Here is a 27,541-nt window from a genome sequence, read left to right as displayed (position 1 = left end):
CTGAGGCTGCTGGACAGGATTCCCCAGGCAGGGGCTCAGTCCAGGAAGGCCAGGGTGGGCCTGGGTCTGGGAAGCCCCCCAGAGAGGCTCACTGCTCTCGGCTGTGCTCTCTCCTCTGTGGCGAGAGGCATTGCCAGATTCCCCTGTGCACCATTTCGCTGCCCAGGGCATAGTTCATGGCGTTGACTGTGGGTACTGCCTTGGCAATGAGAGCGGGCACCTGTTGTGATGGAGAAATCCAGGAAAGAAGTTTCAGAGCCGCTGCTCCTCTCCCTGGTCCCAGTGGGTGACCACCATCTCCCCCCCAACCCAACGTTCCCCCCACCCCGCCCTGCCTCAGCTGCCAAGCATCTGCCCTTGGCTTGACTCCACAGCCGCTAAGCCTTCTCTGACTAGTGGCCGGATGGTGCGTGGAATCTTGCTCCTCCCCAGACACCACTCTCAGTCCCTGGACCCAGAGTGCGTGCATCACCATCTGGCTGGCTGTCCCTGTCATCTCACGTGAGGCCTGGGCAATGTCAAGCAGTGGTCCCACGTGACCAGGGGGACAAGCAAATACCCGGTGAGTTACGAGCGTTCAGAGGAAAAGAGGAAGAGCAAGCCTATCATGGAGGCTATAAAGCCAGAGAGAGAGAGATGGGGAGAAACAGGGGTGCACAGATGGGGAGAGGGCACTGGAGTGCTGGAGGTGTCTGTACCATCTGCAGCTTGGGGGAGATGGAGGTTGCATCCGCGATGGTGGCATACAGATACAGGAGAGCGTAGGGGCCCCAGCCGAGCAGCAGCGTCCTGGCTGGCAGGACGGTGTTCACCTGCGGAGACATGGGTGAAGGAGGGTGGCATCACAGTTGGTGGGAATGTAAGCTGATACAGCCACTATGGAGAACAGGATGAAGATTTCTTTAAAAACTAGGGATAAAACCACCATGTGACCCACAATTCCACACCAGGGCACAAACCCCAAGGAAACTACAATTCTAAGAGACACATGTACCCCGGTGTTCACTGAAGCGCTATTTACAATTGCCAGGACACGGAAGCAACCTAGATGCTTAATGACAGATGAATGGATTAAGAAGTTGTGGTACATATATACAATGAAATATTACTCAGCCATAAAAAGGAGTGGATTTGAGTCAGTTCCAGTGAAGTAGATAAAGCCTGTTATGCAGAGTTAAGTAAGTCAGAAAAAGAAAAACAAATAACCTATATTAATGCATATATGTGGAGTCTAGAAAAATGGTACCAATGAATCTATGTGCAGGGCAGAAATAGACATGCAGACATAGGGAACAGCCTTGTGGGCGCAGCAGGGGAAGGAAAGGGTGGGAAGAGTGGAGAGAGTAGCATTGAAACATACACACTGCCATATGTACAACATAACTTGTGGGGGCGGGGGTTGCTATATAACACAGGGAGCTCAATCTGGAGCTCTGGGACAACTTAGAGGGGTGTGATGGGGTAGGGTGTGGGAGGGAGGTTCAAGAGGTGGGGACATGTGTATACTTATGGCTGATTCACGTTGTATGGCAGAAACCACACAACACTGTAAAGCAATTATTCTTTTTTTTTTTTTTTTTTTAAAGGAGGGCGGCATTGGCAGCCCTATGAGGTCCCAGGACCAGCTTGGCAGGGCTGTGGGAAGGTGCTGAGCCTGTGGAGGAAACTGGGACCGGCTGAATCTCTCTTCTGTTTAAGATGCTTGACCCTAGGCCTCTCATGCAAGCTTGATCTCAGTGACCTTGTCCAAAAAGTGGCCTGATAATGCCTGACTTGCCTGGAGGCAGCGACTGGAGTAGAGGATTCGCTTCCTTCTCCGTCTGTTCTCTAAGAAACCCGGGGCTGCGTGAGTGTAGCTGTGTGTATAAAGGTCCCCAGGCTGAGCTGCCCTCACAACTCTGTCCCAGAACTACCTTGCAACCAGCTCCTGCATTCACTGGTGGCTCAACCTGTCCTGGGGTCAAAGCGGCCGCTTTCCACCCTGTGAGAGACTCAACCAACCAGGCAGCGGGCGACGTGGTACCACAAGTGGCCACAGGAGGGCGCACGATTTCCGTACTATTTTCAGAATGGAATTTGCAAAATTACGATTCGCCACATACACTCAGCGGAGAAGGCAGTGGCACCCCACTCCAGTACTCTTGCCTGGAAAATCCCATGGATGGAGGAGCCTGGTAGGCTGTAATCCATGGGGTCGCTCGCTGAGAGTCGGACACGACTGAGCGACTTCCCTTTGACTTTTCACTTTCATGCATTGGAGAAGGAAATGGCAACCCACTCCAGTGTTCTTGCCTGGAGAATCCCAGGGACGGGGGAGCCTGGTGGGCTGCCGTCTATGGGGTCACACAGAGTTGGACACGACTGAAACGACTTAGCAGCAGCACATACACTCAGGTTAAAATTATGACGCTAAAAATCAGTGCCTATTCTCTAACCGACCATGTCGCCCTTTAACAAAGAAGGTAACTTAAGCTCGCATCTGAGGTCCCTGGGACAGTGCGTGGCGACCCCTGCTGATGCTAGTGAGACGGATGGTTTAAAGTCAACTGGGAAAAATGAGAAAATCCGTGTGGCCGCCTTGTCTGCTGGCCCATTGAACCTCCAATGAACGTGGCGGCTTTGAGCACCCAGGCAGGGGTAGGAGCGGGCGCCTCCTGGAGGCAGGCAACTGTGGAGGCGGTGATGAACAGGAAAACACCCGGACAGCCTTCGCCCTCCTTCTGTGACCAGGAAACCCTGGGTCCACAGCTACAATTAACTGGTACAGCGTTTTTCCAATTCACAAGGGGAAAAAATGTGGCAGATGAAGTGTTTCAACAAAGAGGGTGCTTCTTTCATGCACTAGGATTGCCCACTTGAGTGATAGAGCCCCAGACCTGGGTTTGATCCAGTGCTGCTGCTACCAATGGCGCCACTTTTGACCAGTTGCTTAGCTAATAACCCCTTTCAGTCTCAATTTTCTAATCTGTGACATAGGGACAATAAAGCCTTCCTTCCTCAGAGCGTGGGTGCAAAATTGAAATGATATAATGCACATAAAGTTGCATTAGTACCTGAGCTTTTTTAGCTTGTTTTCGTTTTTTGTATCTTTAGAGCTATGACTCATCTGCTAGAGACTGTTCAGGTAATAAAAAAAAAAAAAATCCGGTAAGAGGATATTAATGCAGAAATTGAGCACTGGCCAGGAGGGCTTATTTTGAATCATTGTTTCTCTTGGACAAATGTGCGTGCAGGTGTGATTTTACTCTGTGGTAACAGTCTGTGCCTGCGGTTAGATGAAACATCCTGAAGCCATTTAAAATGCACGGGATTTTGTGCCAATCTTCGTATCCTCGGGAAGAAGCAAGGGTAACAGCAAGGGTGATGTCCTCCAGGCCACCCTGCCTCTCAGTATTATGGGGTCTGGGTAAACCTGGGCAGCTCTGCTTCTTCCTCCCAGGTCTTGGCGATCTCCAGCAACGGGAGGGGAGGGTGTGTTTCTGCCCTCACACCCCATGCTCTGCATACAAAGCTAGATTTCTCTCCTGATCATTGAAAACACAGAGAACCCCTGATTGCAATCGCATTCTTCATGTTCCCTGGTGTTTCTCCTCCTCTCGGAGCTGATCCTTACCGGGGGACGGCTGGTCTTCCCGAGTTTCTGCTCCATGAGCCGATAGGACACGACTGTGATGAAGAGGGGCAGGAGGAAGTTGAAAAAGGCCATGGTGAAAAGGAAGCTGGTGAAGTTTCTGCAGGCAGAGGGGATGGAGAAGTCAAGAATTGCCTCTCAGAGATGATCAGTTGCCCAAGAAGGCCCATCAGACTCGGGCTAGACAGTCAGATGCAGGGAACTCCTCCCATCAGGTGAGTATTCAGACTATGGGTGCTCCCGGGTCCCAGCTGAACTCTCCTGGGAACCAGGAGCTATGAGGTCCTCCTAGAACCTGCCTTTAGGCCAAGGAGCTGGGACAAAGAATAGTCCGGCTTCGATTTGCTGCTGGGCAGTTCAGGGAAGCTCAGCCCTTCTCTCTGTATGTGCCCCAAACACGGAAAACGGGGCCATTTGTTTGGGAAATGTGTTTAGCAAATGGAGATGTCAGTTGACCAGGAGGAAAGATCATTCACAGGAAAGTCCTGTGGATGAGACTGGACACTGTATCAGTGGAGAAATCACTGAAGGGACCAGAGAAGAACCAGGGGTCCCAGGGAGTGGTCATGGGGAGGCACAGGGCTGACCAGGAGCAGGTGGGAGTCACAGGGAGGCAGACTGATATTCTGTGCAGCAGAGACCACATCTGGCTGCTGTCCACTAAGGAGGGGTGGGAGGGAGGGAGGGTTGCCAGAGGAGCTGGACACCAGCGGGGGAGATACCTGCAGGGAACTCCCTGGAGGACATTAGACCAGCCCCTGCGTTCTCCAGTGGGTTTGACCTGAGAAGCCTGTCATCAAGGCAGATGCATTAGGAATAAACATGAGTAGGAACTTCCCTGGCAGTTCACTGCGTAAGAAGCCACCTTGCAATGCAGGGATGTGGGTTCAATTCCTGATCCAGGCACTAAGATCGCACATGCCATGGGGCAACTAAGCCTGTGTGCCACAATGAAAGATCCTGTTGCAACTAAAACACGACACAGCCAAATAAATAAATAAGTGAACATGAATAAACATGTCAAGCAGATGAATGCAGTGTGCCTGCCTCTAGCAGAAGCAAGGTCGGGGCTGGAGCCATGTGGTCCCTCCCCGAGGCAGCCCCTAGAGGGAGCCCTGGACTCCCCAGAGCCCAGTGGGCCTGGCGGTACTGGAGGAGTGCTTCCTGATGGGGGCGCCACCACGCATTTACTGCTGTCTCTCCAGGGCCTGGCCCACAGCAAATGCTCAGAGAATCCAGAGAACTGTTCTCAGTGCCAAAGAGGTCCCTCCCAATGCAAAGATCTTAACATTCTTTGACACTATAGAACCAAGGACGTGGCTCCCTGTAGGAGTCAATAAATCAGAGTTGGGATCTGACTGTGCTGAAGGTGGCAAAGGGGTCATGGGGCTCAGTGACTGTTATAACCAACACAGGAGATCAGCATTGTTATAACCAATGCAGCTCCCTGGACAGGACCTCTTCTGGGGCCCACCTCTGCACCCCAACTTGCGTAACATTCCCATCCCTTGGCCAGTCTTCAGAATGGGCTTTCCTTAGTCCCGCTGTCAACTTGTACATGGGGATCATGGCTAAGGAGCTGAGACTGTCTGGCAGATGTTGGCACATCCCCATTTGGGTTTTCAGCTGACACTTTTGTCCTACAGGCTCAAAGCCCAGATTCCCATGGAAAGAAGCCTCGAAGCTGCTGCCCACACCTCACCTGTCCCCCCTGGAATAGTCCAGAGTGCAGCAGGTCCCCAGCGGCTCATAGTCATAGTGGCCCCAGCCCAGGAGGGGCAGTGCTGCCCAGAAGGCAGAAGACAGCCATACGAAGAACACCAGGGAGACGGCCGTGTTCCAATCCAGTCGGCTGCCTGCGTGGGACACAGGAGGAGGATGGTGGAGGGGAGGCGGTAGCTTGGCAGAGTGAAAACACAATGGGCTTGGTGGTCATGCGGAATGTCCTTAAATGCTGGTGCTGATGCTTAACAGAGCAGTGCCTCAGGCAAGTTAAGTTTCTCTGAGGCTCAGTTTTCTTCTTCATAAACTGGGAATGATAATCCTTGCCTCTGACAATTGTTATGAAGAATAAAAGAGACAATGGATGTGGAAGTCTCCTAGAGACACTCTGTACCATCTTCTTTAGAGAAGAGAGGGAAAGAGGGAGAGAAAGAGGGAGATGGCAGAGAGACAGGTGTGCGTGCAGGTGTGAGTGATGGTCTGCGGGAAGTGTGGGGACAGGGCTGGGCTAGAAGCAGTGCAAGAGGAGCTCCAAGGTCAGGGGAGGCAGGTAGGAGTCAGCATTAGCGGAGAACAAAGGCGCTTGTGTTTTTGGCCCTGGAGAGAAGCATGTGACACTGTGGAGGGCAGTGAGCCGAGTGTCCACGGGGCAGATCTGCAGTTCCAAAGGACTGATGCTCATGGCTCAAGGCCATGTTAGCTGTGAACCTGAGTAACCTCTGTGCCGGGGAATTAGGACTCAGAGCCCAGGGGACAAATGGGAGGCTCCCTCTGAGGCATCCAGGCCACCACAATCCCAGCTTGGTTCCTGTAGCCCTGTGACTCAGGGCAAGCTACTTGACTTCTCTGAACCTGTGTTTCCCAGTCTGCAAGCTGGGGGTTTGAGTGAGGGGTGACTGAGCCACAGCCCCCAAAGAATGCTTGTTTCTGCCATGGTGAGTGAGATTCTACATGGTCTATGGGTGAATGTGTTTCTTACCTTTATGTGTATTAAAATTATGACATTAACTTTGTGATTTCACAGATACTTTTTAGAATGAGACTAAAGCAGTTGTTTAAATTTTAAAAAATGAGTCACTTAAGAAAAACATCAGGTAAATAACAGAGCAGGTGGTACACTTATATGTCTAATCATGAAGAGGGAATTTGACAATACAGCTTGGGAAGTCTTCAACTAGACTCCTTTTCATGAAGCCTTTGCATGGCAGAGGTTCCATGGAAGTATGAGGTGCAAAGGCATGCGCCCAGTCTGTCTCACACACACCACCTCTCTGCTGCCTCCCAACAGTGCCTGTCTTCAAGCGCAATTTCTGTATCCAGAATCCCATTTGAGTTTCCAAATAAAAGTGTGACGTTGGTTACAAAACTCATCCGTGCAGAGGAGGAGACCAAGGTTCACAGAGGACCCCTGACTTGCCTGAGGCCACAGTGAGGGGCACAGGGAACCTTCCAGCAGGTGCCTCAACATCTCTCCTGCGCTCTCCCGCCCTCCTCCCTTTCTTGGGGGCCCACACCCCACACTCAGGCACATTTACACCCACCCGCACTTCCCTGAACTGGGAAATGCAGAGCAGACCTTCGCTCTGCCCACCCTCAGTACGGGGAGCCCAGAGACCTACGGGTGCAGAAGTGGTGATAGCGCCCCCAGGCGACGGCTGCGCTGCTGCAGATGCTGGCCAGTGCCGTGACAAAGCCCTGGAAGCCGTGAGCCTGGCAGCCTTCCGAGCCGTAGGGCCAGCGCCTGTGGGAGACATGGGGTGCCCGTGACCCCTCCCCCTCGCCCCGTCCCCCTCCCTCACCTGCTTGTCAGCAGCTTGGAGGGCACCTTCGGCTCCTTAGAAAAGGGCGTTAGTATCTGTTTTGCTATGAGGAAACTGAGGCCTTAGGGATCGAGCCGCTGGGGTGAAGGGGCACCTTGGTTGGATCAAAGAGTCTCCCTGGTAATCGGGTGCCTATGTCACAGGAAATGGAGCAGCATGATGCGCCGAGAGTTCGCGCCTGAGGCTCAGAGAGGAAAGGTACGGAGCCAGTGTCACAAAGCACAGGAAGGCAAAGTCAGAGGGTAGACCCCAGGCCTCCCAGCTTCCGGCCCCACAGGTCAGGCAGGGCGGAAGCTTCAGTTGCCCGTCCCCCACCCTGGGAAGGAGCAGAGGACAACAGGGCAAGGAATCCTCACTGATTGAGACCCTACAGTCAGCCCTGAGCCTTCGTACACAGAGGCAGGGCGAGGGCGGGGGGGCTCTAGCTTCCACAGGAATGATCCATCTGCTTAAGAAAACAATCCTATAAACACCTTCTTAGACCGCATTGGAAGACCCCGGTCACGTAAGGTCTTACACACTTGTCAAAAGCCTGTTTGCTTTCACAAATACTTATCTAAGGCTTCCTAGGCGCCAAGCATTGTTTTAAATTATTTACAAATAATATTTCCAACAACCGTATGAGTTGGGTAATAATACATAATTTACAGAGAAATAGAAATAACGAAGTCAGGATTCCAACCTAGGCAGCCTGGTTGCAGGGCCCAGGCTCTTAGTCCCCACAGTCAGCCAGCTCTGATGGTCAGGTCCAAGGAACGCCTGTATTCCAGAAATCAGCTGTGGTTCAGCAGGCATGGTCTGGAATTCCGATTTACTCTGGTTTGGTCTGCCTGCCCTCTCCCCTATAGCTTTCTACAGGTAGGAAGCATGTCTCTGGCCTGCTTCCCAGTGCCCTGAGGTCAGGCCCCAGAGCCCAGGGACTAGGGTGGGGGCAGGTACCGGAGGAGGCTGGACGTGGCTGCAACGAGGGCGTTCAGGCTGATTCCACTGTCGGCCAGCGCCAAGCTCAACACCAGCAGGTGGCTGGGGGTCCGCAGCTCTGGGGTCTTGCAGAAAGAGAGGATGGTCAGGATGTTTAGGCTGAGGCCAGAAAGAGCTGAAAAGAAGGGGAGAGCTGGCACCGGAGCTGCGAGGCCCTCCTGGGGTCAGAATGAGGGCCCACGGAATGGATAGGCCCTCTACAACCCCCCACCCCCTCACACTTAGCAGCCATCTCCCTGCAGCTCATCAAGTGCCTATGAGGCAGGCTGGCCCTCAGATACTGAAAGCCATGAAATGCACACCCTGCCCTCTACCAATGCACAGTCTGATAGAGAGATAGACGAGGAAGAAAATCAGTCAAGTGCAGCACCGTCTGTGCCAGCGCGATCCCCGTTATGGACAGCCACTGCGCACCTATCACGCGCCCGGCTGAGCACTTTACACGGATCCTCCCACTCAGTCTTCACCTGGACACCGTCCTCCCGACTTGCCACGGAGACGCCAAGGCTCAGAGGTGTTGGCCTAAGTACACCGCTAGTAAGGGGCAGGGCTGGGACTTGAACTCAGCTTTTTCAAATTTCACAATGCCCTTTCCAAGGGCTCTGGAACAATGTTAGGGAGAAGCTCAGAAAGGAGGGGGCGATAGAACTGGGAGCTTCCGGGACGCCAGGCAGGGGCGCCCAGTGGCAGATGGACCCAGCCGTGAGTTTCAGCTTTGTCACTCATTGACGGCCCCTTTAGGCTCCTGAACCTCAGCTTCTCCCACATGAAGTGAGAGATTGGGGAGGATCCTGCCTTCAAACCGTGAGCATTCACAGGGAGGACAGGGTGTGGAAGAGCATTCTAGAAAGAGGGACCAGCACGTGCAAAAACATAAAGCTGTAAACTTTCAAGGCACGTTTGAGGACCTAGAGGGATGCTAGACTGCAGGGTTCCCAGAGGAGAGGAAAGGGGGTTGAGGCCGCCACCCATGGGGTCCAGGGTCTCAGGGCCAGCCTGGTGGCGGCTGCTCCCTCTCCACTGTCAATTCTCAAATGTGTTGATTTTGTCTCTGAACCTGCTTTGAACAAAGGCTACATCCCCCACTGCCCTAGACTTGGGCTCACCCAACTCTAGGATCTACTGGTCCAGCCCTGGCCTCAGTGAGCATCTTAGGGATTTTGGGTTGCAGCTCGCATCTCATGGACCCAGGTTGCCCTTAGGGCAGAAGTGCTTAGGGCTGAGGGCAAGAAGATGGTGAAAGCAATGTGGGGCTGCAAGGGAGTGAATGAACTTGAATATTGGGTTTGTCTAGGTGGGCACTTTATACCTTGATCACATCTAGCCTTCACCACCACCCATTTGGAATGTCAGGGAGCTGAGGGTCAGACAGCTTAGGTGTCTTGGTTTCAGTGACTCAGTCAGCAAGTGTCAGAGCTGACTGTCTTCACAGCCTACCAGGGGCCTGATCTTATATGAGATTCTAAGCAGGATTTCCAGGGAGTGGATTCAACTTTCTCCTGACAGCAGGGACATGAAAAGGCCTGGTTCTTGGTCATGCCCTGGGCAGACATCCCCTTCTCAAAATTCCTCCCTCCCTGTCCCACGCCCAGCTTCTCTCTCTTGGCTCCCAGGCTGCAAGCTGCAGCCCTCAGGTACAGCCATCAGAAGACCCTATGGGTTTAAGCACAGAGGAGTATGGTTTGGGAACGTCTCCTTGCCAGCTTTGCAGCTGTGACCTGCATTCTGGGGGCCTGCTGAGTTCCGCTCCACCCCAGATCCTGCCTGGCTCACCTTCCACCAGCAGCACCGTCCCCACGGCCAGCACCTCCAGCTCCCCGAAGCCAGTGGGCAGGGTCCCAGACTCTGCCATTCTCTCTGCCTTTCTCCCAGCTGACCCAGCTCTTCTCTGGCTGCCTCAACCCAGGCTCCTCCATTATAAAGGGCCATTCCACGTGCTGGCACATGCAGGGTATTATGCTAGACATTGGGTTCTTTTTTTGCTGCCCCCTCGCCCTCCAAATCATCTTCTTGGCCCAGACAGAAGGAACCCATTCATCAGTTAGACAGTGTAGCCTTTGTGAAGCCAGCACGGAGTCTGGCCTCATTCATTTCAGCTCCATCGGATTAAGGACCCAGAATCCAAATGGTGTATAGCCGAAAGCTGAATTAGAAAAGAGTTGCATAACGAGGGCCAGGATGAGGAGCAGAAGGGGGGATCTGAGCTGCAGCCAAGCCTGAGAACGGGTCAGGAGCCAGGCTCTTCCGTGTTCTGAGGTGCTGACAAGCTGAGCACCCGTGTGCATGTGTGTACACGTGTATGTGTATCCACCGGAGCTCATATGTATGCTCATATGCCCTGGGGGAAGAAAGATGGTTGGAAGTCATTTGCTGTCATGGAAAGAGCTCCAACTGGGACTAGAGACTGCTTCTGGTGCCTGTGTCCCTGGGGCGGACCCTCTGGGGTCATCTCAGTCGTCTCTTTTGCACAGTAAGCGTCTCCCACCACCCTCCCCACTCCTCTCCACCCACCCCGGCCTGTGTAAGTCCTGGTCGGAAGAATACATCATGGATATAGCCTTTGGGGCTTCGTTTCCTGCATCCCATTAACCTATGTGTCCACTGACCTATGCAAGCATAAACATCTCCCAAGGCACTGGCTTGAGACAGAAAGTGGCCCACGACCCACTAAGAACTTTGCCTTCTATAAATGAGGTCCTGGTATAAGGTACACACTGGCTTATAGTGACATTTACATTAAGAAACACTAACTCTGGGGGTCCCTGGTGGCCCAGAGGTTAGGATTCTGAGCTTTGGCTGCTAAGGCCTGGGTTCAATCCTTGGTTAAAAACTAAGATCCTACAAGCTGTGCAGCACAGCCAAAAGAGAAAGGAAGAAGAAAACACTCATCCAGAACAACTTAACTCATTTTCCTGTAAAGAAACCAAGGTCCAGAGTGCTGCTATTAATATTACTGAATCCAAAATTGGGTTCACCCAATGCAGAAACCGAAACGTCAGTATGGCGTAGGGAAAAGTTTAGTGCAGGGCCGTGCAGGAAGGAGTGGCTCTTGCCCCAAACACCCAAACTGCCCAAAGAGCTTCAGCAAAGCATTTTTAAAGGCAAGGTGAAAAGGGGGTGTGGTTGTTTGTTGCAAATTTCTTGGTGTCAGAATCCTTTGTTCTTACAGCTGTTCCTCCAAAAGACAAATGTTACTGTCTTTATACAACTTTTCATCTCTATACACACGGAAATGTGTTAAACCCTTAGAGGTCAGAGCCTTGAGAACTGGCTATCCTGTGTATTTCAGGCTATAAGCAACATTTTTTTTTTTGTTTTCTGCATTGCATGGCTCAGCTCCCCCTATTCAGGGTTTGAACTGAGACGATAGCAGTGAAAGCCTGGAATCTTAACCACCAGGCTACCAGGGATTCCCCTCTAGGCAGAATTCTTAAAGCCAAAGCAAAATAGCAACAAAGGTTAAAGTAAAAGAAACAGACCCATTACAAGTATGGAGTCAGGGTTGCTCTTCCCTATGACACCAGCAATATAGCTAATGTTTACTGAGTGCTCGCCCAGGGCCTGGTACTGTGCTAAATGATCTTACGATGATGCTTGCAACATCTCCAAGAATTAGATACCATCATCCTTTTAGTGTCATGCGAGGAAACTGAGGCTCAGTGCAGTTAAGAATTGGCCTGAAGTCATACACCGATTCACAGATGGAGCTGGAACAGAAGCCCAATCTCCTACCCCTACAGCTCCCTGTCAAGCAGTTCATTTTATTCTGGAAGTGTTCATTCCCCATGTCCTTCCTCTTGTTGATCCTCACTTGTATCCAAGCCTAACAACACTCAGGGCTAAGCTGACCCTCCACGTCTTTCTGGAAGCCTTCCTTGATAACCCTGTTACCACAGAATCCTCCCTGCCCTTCCTGATTTCTATCTTGCATTACTGTAACCAGAAGCACAAGTCAGATTTTTTTTTTTTTTCATGCCTGCAAGATCACAAAAGACTTCAGGGGAGAAGAGAAAGCAGGACAGGGCCAGGAATCAAGGGTACAGTTTGGGTAGGCAAAAGAGAGAAGGAAAGGCATCCCCAACAGAAGAAAAGCCAGAGATGTGGGAATGGGCAGGGCTGGCTTTTTGGTTTAGGGAGGAGGAGTTACAGGTGGAAAACACTGAGAAAATCATATTGGCTGAACTGGAAGAGAGGAAGGAATGGGAACCAGCAGTGCCTGGAAGCCAATGTTGTCACAACAGGCACAGACCTTCTGTGTGTGTACTGGGGCCCCAGCTATCTGCCTTGGTCACACCTCACTGATGGAGGCCTGTCTAGGCCCATGGGCAAGGGGGCTGAGGAGCCTTCTGGAAAAGCCATCAGAGCCAGGTAGGGCATGCCTGGCCAGAGAGCAAAGCCTTGGAGTCAAATGTGAAGAATGGATGAGTGAAAGGCGCTGTTGATGGTGGGATGAGGTTGAGGGTGGGATGAGGCCAATCAGTAGAAATCGACAGATCCTTCTCTAAGAGCTCTGGGGGGTCCTGCTCTGGGACCCTCCTCGGAGAGAGAAAACTAGAGGTGAGGGGTGCTCGCTACCCTCAGGCCGAGACACCTCGTGCTTTGCCATTGGTGGTAATGCCCATAAGGCTCAGATGGCAGTGATCTGAGACTGTGTCCACGGGGTGTTCAGGGTGGTGGGCTGGGAGAGTTCATGAGCCCTTGGGAGGCACCTCTGTGGTCACCCCCAAATATCTGAATATACCCAGCTCGTCCTTGGAAGCACCAGGGGAGCAGGGTACTTACTGCTCCCAAGAAGCCTCTGTTCCCACAGGCTGTCAAGGTCTGAGAAATGTGGCTTGTTTAATTTTCGTAAGCACCCTGAGCAGAGTAACGTTACTTCCCATTGATAGATGAGGACACAGAGGCCACGAGAGGCCATGTAACTTGTCCTAGATCACAGCACGTGAATGGAAGAGCTGGGATTTGAACCTGGCTGGCCTTGCCTGGAGCTTGGGCTCTTTCTAATGCCTTCACGGCCTTCATCTCACTGACTTTTCACTATGAGATAGTGTCACTGAGAGAATTTCTAGGTTCTGTCTTCATCTCCTTTGAGCCCAGGCACCCTGCAGGGTCTGTGTAGTCACAGCCTGGCTGGCGTGCAGTGGCTTTGCAGGTGGGCAGCCCTGCCGGTCAGTCCAGCAGCCCCCTGCCCCTCTGGGTGACCGCCCACCTCTGGCTGTGCCCTGTGTGCTCTGGGCCTGTGGTTGCTGCCATGAAAGGGGATCCCCCACCCCCATCTTCAGGACTGGGTGATTCCAGGAAGCAATAAGCTGCTGAGTGCTGTGGCCAGGGCTCCCCTCCCTAATCCCCAGCCTGTCTGGGTTTATCCGATGGCTTCAAGTGGGGGTGTGGGCAGACGATGAGCAGTAGGCAGCTGCTGGGTTTGCTGGGCTGGCAGGACAGAGCAGTGAGGGACAGGCCCCTGCCTGGGCTACAGAGGAGCCAGGAGCCATGAGGGTGGTGGTGGGCATGCTCTGGCTCCTGGCCCTCGGAGGGCCCCCACAGGCCCAGGGTGCCTGCCCCTCTCAATGCAGCTGCAGCCTCCACGTCCTGAGCGATGGCAGCAAAGCCAGGTATGGCACCAGGTGTGCGGGGTGGGTAGCTCAGCCCCCAAGGCTCTCCCAGCTAGTCTGGGCTGTGAGGGGTTGGATGCAGGGCCCTAGGACCACAGTTGGGTGAACCCTCCATTTCCTTGGTCACCAAGATCCGAGGGTCTTATGGGCTAGTCTATGCCTCATTTTCTTCCAGTCAGCAGGTTGCGCCTCTACCCTGGGGATGGGGTGCGGGTACCAGGTACCTATACACAGGGGGCAGGGGTGGGGCACAGGGGTGCCAGCTCCAGGAAATCCTTCCTGAATCTTCTGCCAGCATCCTGAGAGAAGAACCCTCCTTCAGGGCACAGGAAACCTCCCCGTCACTTGCTTCTTCTCCTTCCTTCCTGCCCCCGACTATCCCCTCGCTATCTCCCCAGCTCCTTCTTCCCCAGGACTCTTTCATTCTCTTTCCTCACTTCCTGGGGGTACCCAATCATATCCCAGGTATTTACCACCCCACCCGTGATGGGACCACCTGCTCCCTCATGCTTTTCCCACTTAGGGTCCCCTCTGGCCCACTTATCCAGCCTTGACCCCATTCTATGGACTCTCAGAAAGGCCACGAGTGCCCATTCCATTGCAGGCAAGGACCCTCCCATCCTCAGCCTCTTCTTTGTCTTTTCCCATTTTCTATCTGAGCCTGGAGAGCACTTCCATCTTCTCCTCTGCCCCCTTCTGGAATGTTCCCAAGGCCCCCGTAGTTTGTGGACCCTTGCTCTTCCCCTGTGGCTCATTCCCTGTCTCTCTTTGGCAATCTTTAAACTATCTTTTCTCTGACCTCTTCAGCACTCCATTAATGACTGCTGCCATTTCCCACTTTGCTCAAGGATTTCAGTCCCTGTCTTAGGGTCTTTCTTACCATCTTTCTAACCTTCTGGAATTTCATCCTCCCTTTCTCCCTTGTCTTAGATGAGGGTTGGGGAGCCACTGATGGTTTCTGATCAGGGCAGCAATGTTATCAGTACAACTCTTTCAATGATGTTACCAGTGAGTGTCAGGCTGATTGGGTGTGATGGGAGGTAGAGAATGGAGAGGCACCCCCAAGAAAGGATACCCCATGTGGTCTGAAGAACAGGAAGAGCTCCATATTCAGCCCAAGTCTGTGATGCTCCAACTCAAATGGATCATCAGAGGTAAGGATTTTCTCCCCAGGGGAAGTCAGGGCTGAGCCCTGAGCAGCCCAGGAAATACCTTATGGCCAAGGACAGGGGTTTCCCAGGTGGCGCTAGTGATAAAGAACCTGCCTGCCAATGCAGGGGACATAAGAGATGCTGGTTTGATCTCTGGGTCAGGAAGATCCCCTGGAGAAGGGAATGGTAACTCACTCTAGTATTCTTGCCTGGAAAATCTCTAGGACAGAGGGGCCTGGCAGCTACAGTCCATGGGATTGCAAAGGGTCAGACATGACTGAAGTGATTTAGCACACAAGAACAGTGTGACCAGGGTGACAAAGACCCTCCCTTGCAACCCACAGAGAGCCCAGGGCTCAAAGTCACACAGCATCGGTGGCAGAGCTGCTCCTAGAACTCAGAGCTGCAGTTTTACTTCTAGAATCCTTCTTACCTGGTGATGCTGCCATGAGCAAGGACCAAGGAAGGCTTCTGACAGCAAGCTGGCTTTAGGATGGAAATGAAATTCCAAGGGCAGTTTCCAGGGCCCATACAGTCAGCCAATGGTCAGCCCAGTTCAGTCGCTCAGTCGTGTCTGACTCTTTGTGACCCCATGAACCGCAGCACGCCAGGCCTCCCTGTCCATCACCAACTCCCAGAGTCCACCCAAACCCGTGTCCATTGAATCGGTGATGCCATCCAGGCATCTTATCCTCTGTCATCCCCTTCTCCTCCTGCCCTCAATCTTTCCTAGCATCAGGGTATTTTCAAATGAGTCAGCTCTTCGCATCAGGTGGCCAAAGTATTAGAGTTTTCCAATGAACACCCAGGATTGATCTCCTTTAGGATGGACTGGTTGGATCTCCTTGCAGTCCAAGGGACTCTCAAGAGTCTTGCCTCCTCTAAAGCCAGAGCTCTCACCAGCTTCTCACCTGCCCAGAAGTCTCACATCTAATAGGCACCAGGCCATCTGCATAGTGTTTTATGAGGGGGCATGAGGCCATGAAAGGCTGTAGAGGATCCTGAGGTCCCCAGTGGCCACAGGCACAGATGGCACAGTCAGACCAAGGCTGCTTTGGTATCTCAGATGCCTTTGGGCCTCTTGGAGGGTCCAGTTTTCACATCTGAGTGCCTGGTGAGCCTGCCTGTGCTCCATGCTCCCCGATCACGAAAAGATCGTGTGCACTTATGGGTCCCTGTGGTTTCCTGGGAGGAGGGTGAGTCTGGGCATCTGGAAAGATGTGCCCATGTCCTCTGTGCCTTTTCGCCCCACCAGGAGCCATGCTGTTGGCCTGTATTGGGCTCTTTTGGTTTCTTTCATCCCTTCCTTGACTGTTTTCTCCCCCTTCCAACACGTTTCCCCATCAACTCCCTTCCTTCTACCTACATCCAGACCTCCCTCCCTGAAACACCCAAGCTTCCATTACCTTGAAGATATCATTGCCTCCAATGCTTTTTTTCTTTGCTAAATTATAAGCTGTATGGAAACAGGGGCTGTGAGTCTGCTGTTCTGAATTTCCACTATACTCATCGCTCAGTAGGAGTTCCATGTACATCTGAAGAATGAATAGAGTGGGTGGAAGTAACTGGGCCTTTTGTGGGCACATTGACAATAACGAGCTAAGCCCAGACTTTTGAGTACTGTGTGTGAGTTAAGCTGAAGGATGCTGGTGGAGCCTGTGTGTGTGTGTGGTGCCGGAAAGGATGATATGAGCAATGTGTTAGGACATTACAAGAGTACAACCTCTCTTAGTATAACTACCAATACCCCACCCCCCCACCCCCCACCTCCTGCAGTGTGAGCAGAGCCGACCTCCAGATGAAACGGGGGCTGCACAAGGGCTGGATCCCTCAGGCCCAGCCTCCACGTTTTATTCCCTTAAGCATCTTCCCCTTCACCATACGTGGGTGTGCTGCTCTCAGTGATAGTGTATAGCAGAGCCCTGAATTGGAGGCTCCTCCAGAGTGTGGTTGCCTGGAGAACCCCAGGGACGGGGGAGCCTGGTGGGCTGCTGTCTATGGGGTCGCACAGAGTTGGAAGCGACTTAGCAGCAGCAGCCAGAGTGGGGACTGCCTCCTGCTATCTCTCTATCCTCAGCTTTAGGGTCAAACTTGATAGAATGAGGTTTAAGAAGTCACTGTCTGGGCAGAAGGAGCATGGGAAGGAGCTGGTCAGACTGACCTGATGTACTTGCAGTGCTAGATGCAGAAACTTACAACACCGGTCAACAGGAATTGGGTTTCTACGGGTAACAGATATTGCAGAGGTGGTACACATATGACCTCATTAAAACCCCCAAACTATCCTCTGAGGAGGAGTCTATTATTCTGGGGAAACGGAGGAAAAGAGAGGTTATATAACATACTCAAGGGCACACAGCCAGCAAGCAAAGACAGAGCCCAGAGGTAGATCTACTTGTGAGACTGCAAAGTTCCAGCTAAACACCTTGATCATCTCAAGGTCCCTCAGAGTCAGGAGGGTCTTGAGGCATCTCTTCTATGGTTTCCACATCTGATACCATTGCTATATCAGATCAGATCAGATCAGTCGCTCAGTCCTGTCCGACTCTTTGCGACCCCATGAATTGCAGCACGCCATGCCTCCCCGTCCATCACCAACTCCCGGAGTTCACTCAGACTCACGTCCATCGAGTCAGATGCCATCCAGCCATCTCATCCTCTGTTGTCCCCTTCTCCTCCTGCCCTCAATCCCTCCCAGCATCAGAGTCTTTTCCAATGAGTCAGCTCTTCGCATGAGGTGGCCGAAATACTGGAGTTTCAGCTTTAGTATCATTCCTTCCAAAGAAATCCTAGGGCTGATCTTCTTCAGAAAAGGCAATGCAGTCACAAACTGAGATATAATTTAACAAAGAAACCCTTTCAATTCATAGATGCAATGTGACAGTACACGAGACAGTCTCAGGATTTCTAAATACTATTCATTCTTCGTGCGCTGCAGGAGGTATGGGCTGTAAGGGGACGTAGCAATTCAAGCTTGAAGTCCTTCAGGCAGGTGACTGGGCCCCCTCCACAGAACCTTTGCTGAAATACTCCCATTTCTGTGCCCAGGACAGTGGTGTGCAACGACCCGGACATGACTCTGCCCCCAGCATCTGTCCCTCCGGACACCTCCAAACTGCGCCTGGAGCGGACAGCCATTCGCAGGGTGCCCGGGGACGCCTTCAAGACGCTGGGCCGCCTGGAGCAGCTGTGGCTGCCCTACAACGCCCTTTGCGAGCTCAGTGCCCTGATGCTCAGGGGCCTGCGCCGCCTCCGCGAGCTGCGCATGCCCGGGAACCGCCTGGCCGCCTTCCCCTGGGCGGCGCTCAGGGACGCCCCCCAGCTGCGGCTGCTGGACCTGCAGGCGAACCGCCTCTCTGCTGTGCCGCTGGAGGCCGCGCGCTTCTTGGGGAACCTCACTTTCCTCGACCTCTCCAGCAACCAGCTGCTGAGGCTCCCGCAGGAGCTGCTCGCCACTTGGATCCACCTGCACACCGGGCCCTTCCTTCCCGGTCACCATGCCAGGTTGGTCCTAGGTAAGAAATGGCATCTCCTAAGAGGCACACATTGACAAGGTAGGGTTAAGAGCTCAAGCTCGCAGCCAGACTGCTTCAGTTCACATTCCAGCTCTGAACTTTCCCCTTGTCCCAGGAGGGTTGGGGAACCCTGGTGGAGTCTTGGGGAGTGGGTGAGGAGTATCATCAGAGAGACAGATGTCCCCTAAACATGCTTTGGCTCATGTGGGGTCCAGCATTGGGGGATGGAGCAATCAGAGTGGTTCAGGGCAGCTCCCGCCCTGAGGCCAGGGAATGTCTCTCAAACGGAAAATTTAGACACCTCACTTCCCTGGAAGTGGGGCAGGGAACAGCAAAGCCCATTCTAACTCTATGTACTTTACAGATTTTCTTACCTAGTAAAGAACACTGTACAGGGTAGTACTTACATGGAAAGAAATTGTTTATTTGAAAATCAAATTTGAATGCCCTTTAAATATATAAAGAAAGCTGAGCACCGAAGAACTGATGCTTTTGAACTGTAGTGTTGGAGAAGACTCTTGCGACCAGTCCATCCTAAAGGAAGATCAGTCCTGGGTGTTTGTTGGAAGGACTGATGTTGAAGCTGAAACTCCAATACTTTGGCCACCTGATGCGAAGAGCTGACTCACTGGAAAAGACCCTGATGCTGGGAAAGATTGAGGGCAGGAGAAGAAGGAGATAACAGAGGATGAGGTGGTTAGATGGCATCACCAACTTGATGGACATGAGTTTGGGTAGGCTCCGGGAGTTGGTGATGGACAGGGAGGCCTGGCGTGCTGCAGTTCATGGGGTTGCAAAGAGTCGGACACAACTGAGTGACTGAACTGAACTAAATATATATAAATATGTGTGTGTGTGTGTGTGTGTGTGTGTGTGTGTAGTGCCCTCTTCTGATTATAATTTCTTCTCCCTCTCCTAAAAGGTAGCCGTTATGTTTATTTGCATGCTCCCTCTCTTCTACAATATATTCACATACACATGCATAAACATACATACATGCACATAGAAACTTTAGGAATATTTCATCATATTATACATAAAAACAGCACTTTTCCACCCAGCAATAAGTCTTGGAGGCCTTTGTACGTTACCACAAGTGGATCAACTTCATTGTTTTTAAGCTTTGGCATAATATTCCATCATAAAGTTATTATTGTTGATGCTTAGTTGCTAGTTATGTCCAACTCTCTGCAACCCCATGGACTGTAGCCCACCAGGCTCCTCTGTCCATGGAATTCTCCAAGCAAGTTGCCATTTCCTTCTCTGGGGGATCTTCCGACTCAGGGGTCAAGCCCAAGGCTCCTGCCGAGTCTCCTGTATTGCAGGCAGATTCCTTGCCACTGAGCCACGGAGGAAGCCCACCAAACAGTTATACTGCAGTTTATCTGGCCATTCCTCCTTTTACAGCCCTTTACATTGTTTCCCTTATTTTGTTAATGCCTGTGGTGCTGCAGAGAGCATTCTTGACAATGCATCCTTGTGCACGGAGACAAACGTTTCTCTAGAATAGGAAGAGAGAAGTGGAATTTCTGGGTCCATGGAGTGCACAAGTTAGATGTTTTCATATCGACCATGGTCTCTAACGTGCCAGTTCTTACCCGCCACCCCACCCCCCACCCATGTGTATGTTTGCTCAGAAAGGTTATTTGAGGAACTCAGCCAGCCAATGTGTGGGCTCCATTCTAGCTGTGAGCATACAGCAGTGAGCAAGATGGATGGACATCTTTTCCTGCATGAGGCTAACGATCAAAGTGGTCAGAATGTTCAACTTTTGCCAATCTGACTGGTGAAAGTTTCACTCTCCTTGCACTTTGCCATTTGTATTTATTCTTTGGGGATTCTGTCCTAACAAGTGAAGTCAGAGAGCTGACTACCAGAGCTGGGGAGTGAGGACTCTTGGGATGCAGATGTATCATAAAATGCATTTAGCCAGTGACACAGGACAGCAGTCACCAGGATGGAATGAGGTTGGGGGGTGGGAAATAAAGTAGTGCCTTCTAACCAGTGCTCTGAAGGGCCTCAGAGTCATGGGTATACACGCACGTGTGAATTCACCTGACGTTTTCCCCTCCAAATAGATCAAGTACATCTATGTAAATGTATTAGATGCTGTTGGTTCAGTTTAGTTCAGTTCATTCGCTCAGTCGTGTCTGACTCTTTGCGACCCCATGAATTGCAGCACGCCAGGCCTCCCTGTCCAACACCAACTCCCGGAGTTCACTCAGACTCACGTCCATCGAGTCAGTGATGCCATCCAGCCATCTTATCCTCTGTCGTCCCGTTTTCCTCCTGCCCCCAATCCCTCCCAGCATTAGAGTCTTTTCCAATGAGTCAACTCTTTGCATGAGGTGGCCAAAGTACTGGAGTTTCAGCTTTAGCATCATTCCTTCCAAAGAACACCCAGGGCTGATCTCCTTTAGGATGGACTGGTTGGATCTCCTTGCAGTCCAAGGGACTCTCAAGAGTCTTCTCCAACACCGCAGTTCAAAAGCATCAATTCTTTGGCACTCAGCTTTCTTCACAGTCCAACTCTCACATCCATACATGACCACTGGAAAAACCATAGCCTTGACTAGACGGACCTTTGTTGGCAAAGTAATGTCTCTGCTTTTCAATATACTATCTAGGTTGGTCATAACTTTTCTTCCAAGGAGTAAGCGTCTTTTAATTTCATGGCTACTGGTTAGACACTATCAAATTCAATAACAATCAGGGGAGGACAGAAGGACATCACATTAAATGATTCATTTTGTATTTGAGAAATTCAAACATACGAAAAGGAATTGTGTTTTAGGATTGAGGACACATGATACCTCTCTATATATTGGAGGTTCTTTGACAGGGTGGGTGCAGTGACCTGCATTCAGCTCTATGCTGCTGCTAAGTCACTTCAGTCGTGTCCGACTCTGTGCGACCCCATAGACGGCAGCCCACCAGGCTCCCCTGTCCCTGGGATTCTCCAGGCAAGAACACTGGAGTGGGTTGCCATTTCCCTCTCCAATGTATGAAAGTGAAAGGTGAAAGTGAAGTCGCGGAGTCATGTCCGACTCCTAGCGACCCCATGGACTGCAGCCTACCAGGCTCCTCCGAAAGATGTTCAATTTTAAAGTAAAGAGGGCTGAGGATATAACATAGGATTTGATCTCCTGTCATCCTCACTCTTGTCTTTTTGAGCCTGTGTCAAAGGGATCATGGCTCAGAACATCCACCCTCTTTGCTGGAGTGATGCTCAAAGCACACTTATCCTGGGGGGACAGGTGTCAAGGGTTGGGGTCATGAAGCATTTCTAGAAAGAGATTTTGGCATATTTCAGGTTTTGCAGAAATACCCACTGCCTGGCCAGGAGCCTGAGAGGATCAGCCCAGCAGCGGCAGTGGTAACTGGCAATTTTGCCCACATGCTGTCCTGCTGACACGTGCGTGTTAAGTCACTTCGGTTGTGTCTGATTCTTTGGGATGCTATGAACTGTAGCCTGCTGGGCTCCTGGGTCCATGCATGATGCTGTCCCACTCACCCAGTGCTTAATATGATTTACCTTTATTTATATTTATAGCCACCTAGAAAAGGGAGCAATGCTATCATTCTATTTTATTTATTTATTATAAAAAATTTTTGGCCACACATTTGGGACCTTAGTTCCCCGCCAGGGATTGAACCCATGTCCCCTGCATTGAAAGCATGGAGCCTTAACCACTGGACTGCCAGGGAATTCCCAATGCTGTCATTCTAGATGAAGAACCAGACTTAAGGCTGTATAGCTAGTGAGGCAAGGAGCTGGGCCTGGAGGTCAGTTCTGCTGACTCTGAGCTCATGACATACCAGGGGCACTGGATCTGGGGATCTGAATACCTTAGGCTTACCTCTTGCCTTCCCTCTCACCCCTGCAGGGCTGCAGGACAACCCCTGGGTGTGTGACTGCCGACTCTACGACCTGGTCCATTTCCTAGCAGGCTGGGCTCCAAACCTGGCTTTCATAGAGGCCAGGCTGAGGTGTGCCAGCCCACGTAGCCTGGCTGGAGTGGTCTTCAGCCAGCTGGAACTCAGGAAGTGCCAGAGTCCGGAGCTCCATCCGGGGATGACCAGCATCAGGTCGCCTTTGGGCAGCAGAGTATTGCTACGTTGTGGGGCCACTGGGGTCCCCGGGCCAGAGATGAGCTGGAGTAGGGCCAACGGGCACCCTCTCAATGGCACAGGTGTGTGACCTACAGGGACCACTGTGGTGAGATCCCAGACTAGGATGGGTGGGTCAACACCCCACACAGGCGGTGAGGGGGTTCAGGTTTCCCAGGAGGAGGGATAAGGAAGGCTCTTTACTCCCGTCCTGTCTGAATGGAGTTGGAGGGCTCCACCCAGAGGTGGGCATGGGGGCAGTGGCTTCAGTGATGACAGTGGCACTCAACCTGTTCTGTCGTATTCCACCAGCCACAGACTGGTGGATTCTCGGGGCCCACCCGAGAGGAACAAAACACTGGCTTTGGGGTAAAAGTGCTCTCTTAGTGTATTTAATATTTACAGTAAGTTTCTACATTGTAAACATGAAGCCAGTATCACTAGGAGTAATTAAATGCTAGGAGTTACCATCTACTGAGTTCTTTATGTGTTAAATGTATTATGTACATAATGTCACTGAACTTTAAAGAACAACCTGATTATCTTTCTATTTTGCATATAAGTAAATTGAGGCCCTGAGGGGCTAAATGCTTGGTCTACACCACACAGCTCCTAAGGAGGAACTGGGGCTCCTTAGCCTGTGCCCTTTTTGCTATGTAGACAGAGATGGTTCATCCCTGGCACTGAGTGGAGGGAGGGGGTTTGCAAGCATCACAGCCCACCTACATGCAGAAAGAGGATGGAGGAGGCATCATTTTTTGGCCTCTGACCAGAACACCTCCCATCCCTCCAAGCTTTCTTCTCTGTTTCCCTCAACTATGTTGGCAAGTGTTGTTCTAGGACTGCGAGTTTGAAATCAATGTACCAACAAAACTGTGGAGGAGTTCCACTCACCTAAAACAGAAAAGTTGGAGATGCCTTGGTGGAAGTGGCAGTGGGCCGGGGCAGGGGTGTGCAGAGCACTTGCAGCTGGGCCTCTGCCTCAGGTGCACCCAAACCCCCATGCCCAAAACATCAGCCCACCTCCTCTGAGGGGTCAGCTCTTCAGAACTCAGGCCCCTGAAAGACAGCCCTGGAACATCTCCGATCTACATGGCTGATCATTCTTACACTCTACCCCATTCTTAAAAGTGAACGTGAAGTCAATCAGTCGTGTCCAACTCTTTGCAACCCCATGAACTGTAGCCTACCAGGCTCCTCCGGTCTGTCCATGGGATTTTCCAGGCAAGAGTACTGGAGTAGGTTGCCATTTCCTTCTCCAGGGGTATCTCCCCGACCCAGGGATCGAACCCGGGTCTCCCACACTGTAGGCAGACGCTTTTACCGTCTGAGCCACCAGGAAGTCCATGCCCCAGTCTGGGTCTCCCCAAATTTAATCCCAGCTGATCTCCATTCCCTTGGCCAATCTAAGAAAAGTTCAATAAGGCCCAGTCTTTTCTCGGGTGTTGGGCAGAATGTACACAATCCAGGGGCTGTGAACTTGGCTGGAAATAGGCTTGGGGCAGATGGGGCTGTTCATTCTCCGTCATGTGTCTCTCTTCCCCTTGCAGTGCACCAGGAAGTCTCCAGTGACGGCACGAGCTGGGCTCTACTGGGCCTGCCTGCCGTGTCCCAACTGGACTCAGGAGACTACATCTGTCAGGCCAAGAACTTCCTGGGAGCCTCTGAGACGCTTATCTCCCTGGTCGTCACGGAGCCCCAGACGTCCACGGAACGCAGTGGGGGCCCAGGGGCGCGGTGGGCAAGGACGGGCGAGGGGGCGGAAGCCGCAGCGTATAACAAGATGGTGGCCAGACACGTTCCCCACGTCCCTGAGCCTGGCGTCCCGGCCACCGGGCCCCCCGTGCCCAATGCGAAGGAGCAGCTGTTCCTCCAGCACTTCCAGATGAGACCCCCGGAAGAGCACTCGGACGTGCCGGCCGGCTCCCACGAGGCCCAGACGGTGAGCTCCCTCAAGGTGGTGGGGGACACTTACCAGAGCGTGACCTTGGTGTGGAAGGCCCCCCAGGCTGGGAACACAACTGCCTTCAGCGTCCTCTACGCGGTCTTTGGGAAGCGCGACATGCGGCGGGTGCTGGTGCAGCCCGGGAAGACCAGCGTCACCATCCGCGGGCTGGTGCCCAAGGTCAAGTACGTGGCGTGCGTCTGCGTGCGGGGCCTGGTGCCCCGGAAGGAGCAGTGCGTCATCTTCTCCACCGACGAGGCGGTGGACGCCGAGGCCACGCAGCGGCTCATCAACGTGGTGGTGATCAGCGTGGCCGCCGTCATCGCCCTGCCGCTCACGCTGCTCGTCTGCTGCGGTGCCGTACGGAGGCGCTGGCGCAAGTGCCGCGCCGGGGGCTCCGCCGAGGCCACAGGTGCCTACGTCAACCTGGAGAGGCTGGGCCACAGCGAGGACGGCTCGGAGGATCTGTCGCAGCACAGCCTCAGTGAGGCCGACAGACTCCTCTCTGCTCGCTCCAGCCTGGACTCTCAGGCCGTGGGCATCAGGGCCAGCAGACGGATCAACGAATACTTCTGCTGAGGGCCGTGCTTTCCCCTCCCTGCACACAGCTGCCTACACTCCTGCGCCTATCCCCTTCTTCTCCTCCCACACGCTCACTCTGACACCTGAGTCCATGCTCACCCACTCTTACCTACCGGGTGCCTGCTTCCTCTTACATTTACACACTTATAAAAGCACTTACTATGTGCCAGGAAGTGTTCTAAGTGCTTTATATATATCAACGCATTTAATTCTTATGACAGTCCTTTGCAGCAGGCACCACCCTTCTCCTAGCTTACCTGGAGAAGGAACAGGGGGAGTAACTTGCCTGTATCACTTTTTGCTGCGTAACAAATAAAGGCAAAATCGCAGTGGTACAAGGCAGCAAGCACTTATTTTCACACAGTCTACAGGCTGGTGGGTTGACTGGGGTGGCTCTGCTCCCTGTGTCCTACTTGGGGCCCAGGATGGAGACTCAGTGGCTATCTGGAGGAGGCTTCTTTCATGGAGATGTCAGATGATACAGAAATGAGAAAAAACATACAATACCTCTTAAGCTCCTTAACACTGCTATTTCTGCCCATATTCTGTCTGCCAAAGTGAGTCTCATGGCCAAAACTAAGCTTTTAACAGGGCAGAAAGGGACAGTTCTCCCACAGAGGTAATGGTGGGGCAGGGCAAACTTTGCTGGGCAGTGATCTAACCTATGTTGCTCACAAGTACACAGCTAGGAAGTGGCAGCTCTAGCGTTCGGACCACACACTTGCTTCCGGAGTTGCTAGTCCTTACTGCTTCCTACACTGCATCTTGACTACATTTATGCTAACTGGTAGGCACTCACATTTAATCTCTTTGTCCATTTTCCACATTTGTATAGTCACACACATACACATACAGAGACAAACACCATGCCCTCACTGTGGACACTCATGGATTCTAATCATCTGATTTTTAGTAAATTCTAGAGGTTTGGATGATGCCATGAGACTACTGCTCATTTACTCAGAATGTGAGACTGAAGGGATCTGAGACATCCTCTGAAGCAGGTGGCATGGTACACCCAACACTGTCTGGCACACAGCTCACTTCTGTCCCTATGTAGCACTCTTTGTGATTCTAACTGAAACTTACCTGAGTTCCCGGAGGTGTCTCAGAGCCTCCTGGGTCACTCCATAAGCCATGTCAAAGGAGGATTCCTATTCAATTTGCTTAAAGGTGGGAAACCTCTGAGATGTGGTCTCTGTGCACAGGAGAAGGCAAATGTTTCCTGCAGAAGGACAGCGTTCTGTCTTGTCTGTAGAACTGTCTTCTAATGAAGAGAACACCCAAGGTGTTTGGTGCCAAGGCCTTTGGGTAACAACTCAGGAAAGCAAGTGATGGGACAGCTTTTTGAAACTGGGGACAGCAAGTGATGCAAGGAAGCTACTTTGTTAGTGTCATCTGAGACCCTGTATTGTCTTTAATATTTGCTGAATATAAAAACCAATGTGATGCAATCATTTCTAAACTACTTCCTGTGACATTTACAAAAGACCTTACAATGGATGACCTTACAACTTATTTTCTTGTTTTCTCTCATTTTGATCTTCAAAATGACCTGTTTTGAAGCCTGGGCTATTTGACTTAACAGACAAGAAAACTGAAGCCCAAAGAGCTGAACAATTTATAGAGGACAGTGATAAATTTTCTTGGAGGATCTGAATCTTTGATAATGTTCCGGCCAGGCTGAGGGTCTTTATTCAGTGTAGATCTCTGCAGTGTGACTCATAGCAGGTTTACTATGGAAATGGGTTTTTCTCGATCTAAGCGAAACCTGGGGTCAGAACCATGAGAGCACCAGTGCACACGAACATGGGATTTTCATACATGTATATTTCCTGCCCATCATCTGGAGGGTCCAACTGACTATAATTTGAGAACCGTGGCTATTGGCTAGAGAAATTATTTGGTTAGAAGATGACGAAGCCGCTGTCTATATCATAGGTCAGCAAACATTTTTTTCTGTAAAGGAAGCCAGATAAGAGAGAATTTAAGCTCTGTTGCTGCTACTCATCTCTTGAGTGTGAAAGCAGTCTCAGACAATATGCAAGTTAATGAGCACGGATGAGTTCAAAGAAGATGTTATTTACAAAAACAGGTGGCAGACTGAATTGGGCTTCCCCTCAATCTAGATGTGTAAAGGCATTCTGCAATGCCTTATGAGACTCAAGTTTCAACTCTGATTGTTTGATGTATGAGACTGACAGGCACTCCCCAAATCAGAACAAATGTAAGTGTGGTAGATTAAAGCAGCCATCTGTTGAAATGATAAAGATATTTTCTCTAAATGACTGACTGAGCCAATCAAGATTGAACAATTACTGGCCCAACTAACATGTAGTCAGTTTTATTGAACCCTGTTTGAAGAAAAATCAGGAACTTGAAAGCAAAAACCTGTTAGTATTTATCCAATATTATGTGTGTGTGTGCCCCCCGCCCCGGCACGTGCGCACGTGTGTGTGTGAAAAAGAGCGA

General features: G+C 51.6%; 2 protein-coding genes across 2 annotated transcripts; one reads left to right on the top strand and one right to left on the bottom strand.

The window, feature by feature from the left end:
* Positions 1-3,316: 3,316 nt before the first annotated feature.
* On the bottom strand, positions 3,317-7,968 carry RGR (retinal G protein coupled receptor). Its single transcript, XM_070364492.1, has 4 exons — positions 7,856-7,968; positions 6,973-7,094; positions 5,334-5,487; positions 3,317-3,731 (listed from the first exon to the last, which is right to left on the bottom strand). The coding sequence occupies exons 1-4, from the start codon at positions 7,966-7,968 to the stop codon at positions 3,512-3,514; spliced, it is 609 nt and encodes a 202-aa protein (XP_070220593.1). The 3' UTR covers positions 3,317-3,511.
* A 5,676-nt stretch (positions 7,969-13,644) lies between these two features.
* LRIT1 (leucine rich repeat, Ig-like and transmembrane domains 1) lies at positions 13,645-25,066 on the top strand. Its single transcript, XM_005902590.2, has 4 exons — positions 13,645-13,766; positions 17,966-18,432; positions 22,320-22,625; positions 24,093-25,066. Exons 1-4 carry the CDS (start codon positions 13,645-13,647, stop codon positions 25,064-25,066), a joined length of 1,869 nt encoding a protein of 622 aa, XP_005902652.2.
* Positions 25,067-27,541: the final 2,475 nt, after the last annotated feature.

Source organism: Bos mutus, chromosome 28, assembly GCF_027580195.1.
Source record: "Bos mutus isolate GX-2022 chromosome 28, NWIPB_WYAK_1.1, whole genome shotgun sequence".
In the NCBI taxonomy this organism is placed as follows: domain Eukaryota; kingdom Metazoa; phylum Chordata; class Mammalia; order Artiodactyla; family Bovidae; genus Bos; species Bos mutus.
Note: the sequence above shows the minus strand (reverse complement) of the source record. Positions and strands in the feature narration are given on the sequence as shown.

Excerpts from the sequence above, each read along its gene's own strand:
- RGR (XM_070364492.1), bottom strand. The coding sequence starts at position 7,968 with ATGCCTGCTGAACCACAGCTGATTTCTGGAATACAGGCGTTCCTTGGA. Across the intron at positions 5,488-6,972 it reads CTATCACCACTTCTGCACCC|GCAGCCGACTGGATTGGAAC; the intron begins GTAGGTCTCTGG and ends TGTCCCACGCAG. Across the intron at positions 3,732-5,333 it reads GACTATTCCAGGGGGGACAG|AAACTTCACCAGCTTCCTTT; the intron begins GTGAGGTGTGGG and ends CTCTGCCTGCAG.
- LRIT1 (XM_005902590.2), top strand. The coding sequence starts at position 13,645 with ATGAGGGTGGTGGTGGGCATGCTCTGGCTCCTGGCCCTCGGAGGGCCC. Across the intron at positions 13,767-17,965 it reads AGCGATGGCAGCAAAGCCAG|GACAGTGGTGTGCAACGACC; the intron begins GTATGGCACCAG and ends TTCTGTGCCCAG. Across the intron at positions 18,433-22,319 it reads CCATGCCAGGTTGGTCCTAG|GGCTGCAGGACAACCCCTGG; the intron begins GTAAGAAATGGC and ends TCACCCCTGCAG.